At 37.9% G+C, this 8,898-nt stretch overlaps 1 protein-coding gene across 1 annotated transcript; it reads right to left on the bottom strand.

Annotated features, from left to right (window-relative positions):
* Positions 1–742: 742 nt before the first annotated feature.
* On the bottom strand, positions 743–6,269 carry LOC121734421 (chymotrypsin-1-like). The gene is made up of 6 exons (XM_042125032.1): positions 6,227–6,269; positions 4,755–4,917; positions 3,057–3,315; positions 2,389–2,514; positions 2,019–2,123; positions 743–886 (listed from the first exon to the last, which is right to left on the bottom strand). Exons 1-6 carry the CDS (start codon positions 6,267–6,269, stop codon positions 743–745), a joined length of 840 nt encoding a protein of 279 aa, XP_041980966.1.
* Between the last annotated feature and the right edge of the window lie 2,629 nt (positions 6,270–8,898).

Genomic DNA, 8,898 nt, shown 5'->3' with positions numbered 1-8,898 from the left:
TAGCGATGGACGCTGCCATAGTGCCATATTTATTTAGTCACTTGAATAAAATAATATGGGCGAAATACTTTATATTATGGCAAAACAACGTTTGCCGGGAGAGCTAGTAATATTCTAAATTCTTGTCTATGTCCTATTGTAACATTGCTGTTCTAAGAATCCATTTGAATATTCATTCAAGTACTTCCAAGGAACTGTAGTCAAGAGCGTTCTAGGTACATGCATATGTGTATATTTTATACATGCACATGGTCCTTTGCACTTATTTAATATTTTTAGGTGATTGTTCTTAGAAGCTTGTACTGCCTTCAAAAGAGGAGATTGTGTAGAGAAAAAGATGACTGTAATGTAAGCCATACACGCTACGGTCTACCGGAGAGGTATAGTCTGTCAAGAAAGTGAAGAAATTAAAAAGTGGCAACATCGTAGCGGTATCCCTTTTTTCTTAGATTGATTTGAAAGGATGACGCTACGATGTTGCCACTTTTTAATTTCTTCACTTTCTTGACAGGCTATACCCACGGTCCACCTGTGCAGGTAAGCCTGCCTTCGTTTTTTTCCTCCCGTACCAAGACTACCAACTTTTTTGTGGAAATCCGTCAAAAGCAAGGTATGAACAAAAACTTCAAAATTTTTAGATGCAAGGTATATTCTTAAAATGGTGACAGATAATATTTTAATATTTAATTATTTTTTAAGCATATTACATTACAATAAAATAATAATTATCTACCTAAAATAGCTAGTTGTCTGTGGTAGATGCGTCTTCACCTTGTTCATCATCATCATCACCATCTTCATCACTGTTATCTTTGACATACAAATAGTGTCTATTTATATAATCGCCAACTAAGTTCTTCTCGATCCAAGGCAAATACGCTTGCACCTAAAATTCATCGTAAAATTGTAATATTCCTGTTCAATAGGTAAATATACTAGATGATGCCCACAAATCCGTTGCGCCAAAACTACAAAACAAAACATTTATCGCGTAGGAACCGTACATTTTTCCGGGACAAAAAGTATCCAACATCCTTTCCCGGGACACAGTGTCTCCATGCCCAGCAAATATTAGTATGGAAGTATGAATTACTGCAATGTTTTCTCGTTAGGGTTGATTCAGACCGCATCGCGACGCGTAGATGCATTTCTAAATTAGTATGGATTTGACAGATTCGCAAGACGTCTGACGCAATTGAAATCTGTCAAATCCATACCAATTTAGAAATGCATCTACGCGTCGCGTTTCGGTCTGAATTGAACCTTAGAGGCAGCACCAGTATAGACAGAAAATCAAAACTTTTGTTCGACGTTTGACAAAGTTTCTCAGTATTCTGATACAACGTGGGCAATATTTCAGATTTTGGTCGGATTATTTACTCTATCATGTTCTAGTAGCGCCCTGTGCTCCGACCTATGCGGTAAGGGTGAAGGCAAACGAGCGTAATTTTGTGAGTCGTGAGTTGCAGAATTTCTGCCGCATCTTTTCATAGAAATCATGTTCATGACTCACAAAATTACGCTCGTGAATCAAACAGGACTTTTGTATGAAACTGAATGCAGCAGAATTTCTGCAGGCCGAAATTCTGCGACTCACAACTCACAAATTACGCTCGTTTGGCTTCACCCTAATACTAGCCGTATTCATGAAGCATTTAATCTGATAAAAAGATCCAAACCCTGTCAGGGCTGCTACCATTACTTATCACAGTGTACACTCAAAGAAGTGATCACTTCTTCAAGTTACACCCAGTATGTAAGTAAGTAAGTCTTTATTTCCATGAAATTGGTTACAATGTTCTTATTATTATTATTTTTATAGTTCACAATTTCTGCCTCTAGGGCGTGGAAATATTTTAAAAATATAAAAAATCATGCTTTATTACTATAATTAATAACAAACAGATATTTAAATAGAATCTAAAATAAATTATAATACTATCCTCAAAAAGTTATGAAAAAAATAAATGTATGGATAAAAATTGAGAAATATAAAGTTTTAAAATTATAATACTTACGCTTGTATAAAGGTTTGGATATCCTGTGTCACACGTCCCCACACCAGATATCAGGATTCCAACCAGTCCGCCTTTCAAGTCAACCAAAGGTCCTCCAGAAACGCCCTACAATTACAAATCAATTCAGCCATATAATTCAGAAACAACGTCTTATAAAGAACATACTAGATACAATTCTACGTCTACTGCGCGGGGACTGCATATTTATCCGGGATAAAAAGTGAGTCCCGAGAGAGGACAGAGCTCTCCCGGGACGACGCTGAGAGACCGCCCAGGCTCCGTATAAAAAGGGGCGCTGAAGTCACACAAGAAGGGGCGCTGGGTAGTGCTTAAACCGGTACTGATTAGGTACAAAGTTTAAACTTCTTACCTCACAAAGACTTTCCTCTGAGACGGGTACAGGCGGTAAAGCACAGATCAACCCAGCCTGTCCACATTCATCGTTGATGACCACGATCACTTCTACCTCCAGTAGCTCGTTCGAAAGGGACTCGTCCTGAAATGAGTAAAAGGTCTTAGTCCCATCAGAAACTCACATTCAGAGTGACTTCGTAAAGATTTCGAAAGAAATAGTGTTCACAGTTAAAGTAACAGCGATGAAAGAGTTACTTTTAACTTCTATGTTTCGATGAGCATAATTCTTTCAATGCTGATACTTTTTTGACGACCTCTGTGGCTCAGTTGGTGGGCTGTTGGTAGCTCAAGCCGGGGGTCGCGGGTTCGAATCCCGCCGAGGGAACAAAAAGTTTTTCAAAGTTCCTGGGTCATAGATGTGTATTAAATATGTGTATAATATAATAAAAATCTTAAATATATAAGTATAAAAGTATTAAATATATTTCCGTTGTATAGTACCGTAACACAAGTCCTTCAGGTACTTAGCATGGGGCCAGACTGACGTGGTGTGAAGCGTCCATATATAAATATTATTATTTTTTAGTAAACTCTATACAAGGGACACATACATACTCTAAACTCTAAAATATTACCAGTTCTGTTACGTCCTCTATTAAATTAAGTTCGATAAAATATACGTACAGCACTTCTCCATCCAAAAGCCCTCAACTCCTCTTCATCTTCAACTGGAGTGTCCCTCATCAGCACAGGCAGGACTTCATCACTGAACTGTATCTCCTCATCCGTGAATATAATGGCCACGTCGTGGATGGTGTTGTTGTCCTCATTGTAATAGTTTTCGTGGATCACAAGCTTCTCAATTCCGTAGGACTCGCCGCTGTCCAGCTCGTTCGTGCCGACGACCACTTTTAACAGTTCTAGTGGTTGTTCTTCTTCAAATCTTCAACAGAGGCAGTAAGTTTTTGAAGTAGGTAGATGTTAAATTGAGTTAGCCTCCCATTCAAAACTCAGGAGTCAGAATGTTAAATTAAAAAAAAAGCCCGATGCAAAACCATAAAGTTAATATACCTAGCAGAAACAGAAACAAAGGCCTGAGCAAGGGAGATGTCACTATCAGTAACACTGTGTGTTAAAAAGAGATGTGTGATACATGACAGCAGCACTCTTTTTTTGACGTCCAGTCGGCACGTGCCGCACGTTGATAATTTAATCTCATTTTCATTGAAACCAGGCCAGCTACGCAGGAGTAATTTTATAGTGCCCAAGTGTGTGCGCAGTACACAAGAGCACTCTCTATTCCTTTTACTCTCATAACCCAGTGGGACGGAAGACCGACACGACGCATGGATCATCTTACTTGTCAGACAATCTGGTGATCAGCCTGCATTGTCCTAACCAAACTTGGAAATCATAGGTTTCCAACGCGGGAATCGAACCCACGGCTTCCGAGTCAAGAGCCGCGATCTATATCACTAGACCACGGAGGCTCAAAAGTATGAAGATGTTTTGAGCCCCGGAAAATAAGGGTAGGTTATATCTCATAAAAATGTACAGTTCCCGCGCTATTTCCAACGGTGCAATGGAATGAGGATTGAATGGCGCTATGTGATCTTGTGTCATTTGTAGAGATGTTTCGATCATGACTTTGGCCGACTAGCCGACTAGCCGATTAGTCGGTTGCAAAGAAGCCGACTAATCGGCCGACTAGTCGGCCAACCGATCATGGTTTTAGATGTTTTTGTAACGCTTTGTTTACTGCTGATTCGCGGGTAAGTCGCATACGCCGCGCCGCCGGCAAACGTGTCGGATCGTGTTTTGGTTATGTTAACGTCATGAATCATGATATAAAGCTTTACCGCGGCAGTCCTCGAGTGCCACACGTATTTTTTTTATTATAAATCTTTAGAATGAAAAGATATTTTGTTGTTATTTAATAAATCTCATAGATATTTATTTACAAGCAAGTAATTTCAAAAACAATTCACTTAATTTCTTAAATGTAAAAGGTTTTTCTTAAATGTAATATAGTAAAAAGCCGGATAGTCGGCGCTTTTTGGCGACTATTCGCCGACTAGTCACCGACTATAAAAGTAGCCGGATAGTCGGCTTTACCGACTAGTCGGCGACTAGTCGGCACATCTCTAGTCATTTGTCAATTATTGTCGTGTCAGACAGCTGTGATACGTCACGAAATAGCTTCCACATGTCACGATATAGCTGTCTATTTGATCATTCTGATACGACATTTAACAGCTGGAAAGACCCAACCGTCCCTCTGGTGGCAAATGATATATCGACAACCCTCACTCCTTAGTGAGGGTTGTCGATATATAATTTGCCACCAGAGGTCTTTGCCTGTTCTAGTTTAAAAAATACTACCTTTGAAGGCAATAAGCAGAGGTCAGTATAGCCCGTGGTGAGATGATGGTACCAGCGCAGTAGGGTCCTTTTTTATCCTCAGAGGTTTGGCGAAGCGACACCAGGAATGGGGCACTCGGTTGAGGCGCTTGGGTTACGGCCTCCTCGGATGACTCTGAGGATACTGGGGCGAAGACAGGACAATATGAGCATTAAAAAGACTTATGCTAAGTACTCACATACTCACATACGGTTTTGCTCGATAGTTTCTCCGAATCGAAGGAAATGACATATTTGACATATTTAATTCCATCGAGCCGTCTCGAAGCGAGCCTTCGAGCTGTCAGTTTTGCGGTCCACACGGTGGTTATTGCTCAATTTAGAGTAAAACTATCGAGCAAAACCTTATGTGAGTACTTAGCATTAAATGTTGTTAGGTGTTTAAATCGACGGCCCCTACGTATAAAGCGACATGTCAAAAGTAGTGGTTTTCAGGAGAGTGTTTTTAAGATTCAAACTGTTACTGTAGATCATCATAAAACATTAACACAATATTTTTGGTTGATTTGTAAAGCTTAATGTAAGCCGTTTCTAATGATATAACACAATATTAAATATTTTCAATATTTTCGCAAAAATTACAAGATGACCGTTTTTACGCTGAAAATTCAAGACAAATTCAGTCTTGAATTGTCTGCGTAAAAACGGTTAAATCGTACATGTCCGTTTTTACGTTGAAAGAATAAAAATATTATATTAGGTCCTAAATTCATTTAGCACTTTATAAAATCATTCTCATTGACATAATTTATAAGTTTTTAATGTATGAGTAATATAAATTCTGGCTCTTCAGTAAGAAAAACTAAAAATACAGACATATCTATTTATACGCTGCTAATTTAAGTAGTTTTTTCTATGTTATAATAAACGAATAAAAGGCCATTCTATCCATCTATATCGCTATCCAGTAGTATCAATAACTATAGATCTAAAATGAAAAATTCTAATGAAATGTGACTATTTGATAAGTTAAACTATATAAATTTAAAAAGTCTACAAATTTTAGTATCAATGTATTAACTAATTCTGTTTTCACTAAAGGGTAAAACAAAAACATAATTTCTTCTTCTTGGTATTTTCGGATACGTCTAGAGTAAGGTCAATTTCTTTTCCAATTTTCCTTCCCTAGGTGACCATTGACGACCTTAGACTTTTATTGCATCTTACATCAATAAATTCTTTGAGGCTTCGTTATAACTTCTACAGTGGACAAGTTTTTTTTTTTTTTTTTAATGAAATAAGGGGGCAAACGAGCAAACGGGTCACCTATGTGCCTGTATGTATTTGAATCTTTGAGCTCGATTTTTACCCATTTCCAGTAAGCTAATTAATTCGAAACTTTGCATACGTATTAAGAGCCAATGACAATGCAATAATTTGTTAAGATTGCAAAAAAAGAGTGCGTTTTTTTAACTATCATATTAATTACTCACCAAGCATAGGTGTGATCACCAACAGGAGCAACAAGCTAGACATTTTGACCTGACTGACTTGATTATTGAAAACAATCGTATTTATACAGACAATGTCAATATAATGTGGATGTTAAATATCCTATATAGATACAGATATATTATTGATTATGAAAACTTGCAGATAATTCAACATTATCCTTGTTTTAAATTGTAGAAATCCATTATATCATTCATATTACATGACCGTGTAATTCACACACAGTGCGAATTCGCACTACCTGAAGAAGGTCGTTATTCTCAGGCCTCGAACATCGCTTTGATCGCAGGCTGTCACACTCCAGCTATACAGAGTGTTACAAAACAAAGTGATAATAATTTAGAGCAAGGGTGGCCAACCTTTTCGACAATTGGGCCGAAATTTGGAAGTAGAATTTTACCCCGGGCCGCACTATAAAATTTTATGTATACTGGTAGTGGAATGAAAGTCAAAATCGGATACTAATTTCCTATTACAACTTGGTTAGAGCTTTTATTTTAAAAGTAAAAGAAAAGAAGTGTTTGTTTGCTTTTTATAGTAGGTATGTTAAGTAATTTTAGTATTAATTTTTTACTTTAAAAAAATGTTGTCGGCTCCGCGGGCCACAAGGTAATAGACGGCGGGCCGCATATCGCCCGCGGGCCGCGTGTTGGCCACCCTTGATTTAGAGTATGTATCAGTCCCCTGTACGGAATTCACTGTGAAAGTATCAGTGCTGAACGAGTGACTTTTTTGTTTACTTCTGTATCCAGGGCAAATTCACGACGCTGGGGCGCCTACCCATTCAAATAACAAAAATTTGTTTTTTCAGCGCTACTACTTTCGCAGTTGTATTATCTCTTTGTTTTCTTACACCCTGTAAACAGCAAGTGTGCCAGCGAGGCATCCTGTATTCTAAGTGAAATTCGAGTTCTGAAAATAGGTCCCCAGATATCCATACTAATATTATAAATGCGAAAGTATCTCTGTCTGTCTGTCTCGCTTTCACGCCAAAACTACTGAACCGATTGCAATGAAATTTTGTATACAGTTATTCTAGAGTCTGAGAAAGGACATAGGCTACATTTTGATGTGGGAAAATATCTTATTTCCATGAAAATATCGATGAAAATGAATTCGCATTGCGCGTGGCCAGCGCTCATCCCGGGGGTCCTGGGTTCGAGTCCCACAGGCGGAGCAAAAAGTTTTCAATGTTCCTGGGTTTTGGATGTGTATTAAAATAAAATTTCAAAAATCTTAAATATATTTTATGTAAGTATAATATTATAAAAAATCCAGAAATATATCGATGCAATGAACATTTTAATTCTAATACGATTCAACAGATGGCGTTTTATTTTTTACTTCATTGTAACATAGAACTAATCATACTTATCGTTACTAGCTGTTGCCCGCGACTTCGTCCGCGTGGACTTCAGTTTATAAAGCGCGATGTCAACAAAATTGGTGTCAAAAGCTTTTATAAAAATACCCTGGTACCCCTTAAATCAATACAGCTGTGCAGTGTGCACACAATAAGTATTTTTTTTTATATTAAACTTTATATTTTATGCCAAATTTTAAAGCTTATTTAGCCCCCCAATTACACAACTTTACCCATAAACTATTTATCGTTGATAGGTTTAAGGTTACGTCACTGCACAGATAAAGTACTGAGTTATTTAATACCGTAGAATAGATATAACAATCGAATCTTAAATGTAAGATGATACCACCTCTTATAGAAAGACTTTTGAGCAAGCGTCAGCGCGATGTAGAAGACGCACGGCGCCATCTATTATAAATTTTTGGAACTAACTTAATTTGAACAAATTTACGCATATTCACCCCCTGACAACCCTTTTTTCCAGTAAAAAAGTAGCCTATGTCCTTTCTCAGGCTTTAGACTATCTGTATACAAAATTTCATTACAATCGGTTCGGTAGTTTTGGCGTTTGGCGTGAAAGCGGGACTGACAGACAGAAAGACAGAGATACTTTTGCATTTATAATATTAGTATAGATTATGTGCACACTGCACAGCTGTTTTTGGGTATTTTGATTAATATAGGGCCGCGCTACACCGGAATGGCAGCGGCGAGGCGAGCACTTTCAGCGCTGCCATACCGGTGTAGCGCGGCCCTAAGAGGGGTACCACTTCCCAGGGTTTTAAAAAGTTTTTAAATTTGACACAAATTTTGTTGACACCGCGCGCTATAAACTAAAGTCCACGCGGACGAAGTCGCGGGCAACAGCTAGTATTATCATATAAGACTAAGTTTACAAGTACAAGTGATGTAATAAATAACGACTCTTCACAAGCATCATTATTTATTACTCTGATAAAATAAACTACATGACAAAATTACTATATTCAAGACTAGGTTTTGCCCGCGGCTTCGCTCGCTTTAAGTAGTATTATTATTAATTAGGTATCAAAGTCTCAGCCCGATCGATTTAAAATTGACAAACTTTTATACAAACTTTCATCCCCTATTTTATCCTCTTGGGGGTAGAATTGATCAAAATCCTTTCTTAGCGGATACCTATAATTACCTACGTCATAACCACATAGCTAAAACAAAGCTAAAACTCTATATTAGCTTCATGGTCATAACCACCGCATAGGCCGCACCCGAACTCAAAACCTCCTCTTTTTTGGAAGACGGTTAAAC

Source organism: Aricia agestis, chromosome 15, assembly GCF_905147365.1.
Source record: "Aricia agestis chromosome 15, ilAriAges1.1, whole genome shotgun sequence".
Taxonomy (NCBI): Eukaryota; Metazoa; Arthropoda; class Insecta; order Lepidoptera; family Lycaenidae; genus Aricia; species Aricia agestis.
Note: the sequence above shows the minus strand (reverse complement) of the source record. Positions and strands in the feature narration are given on the sequence as shown.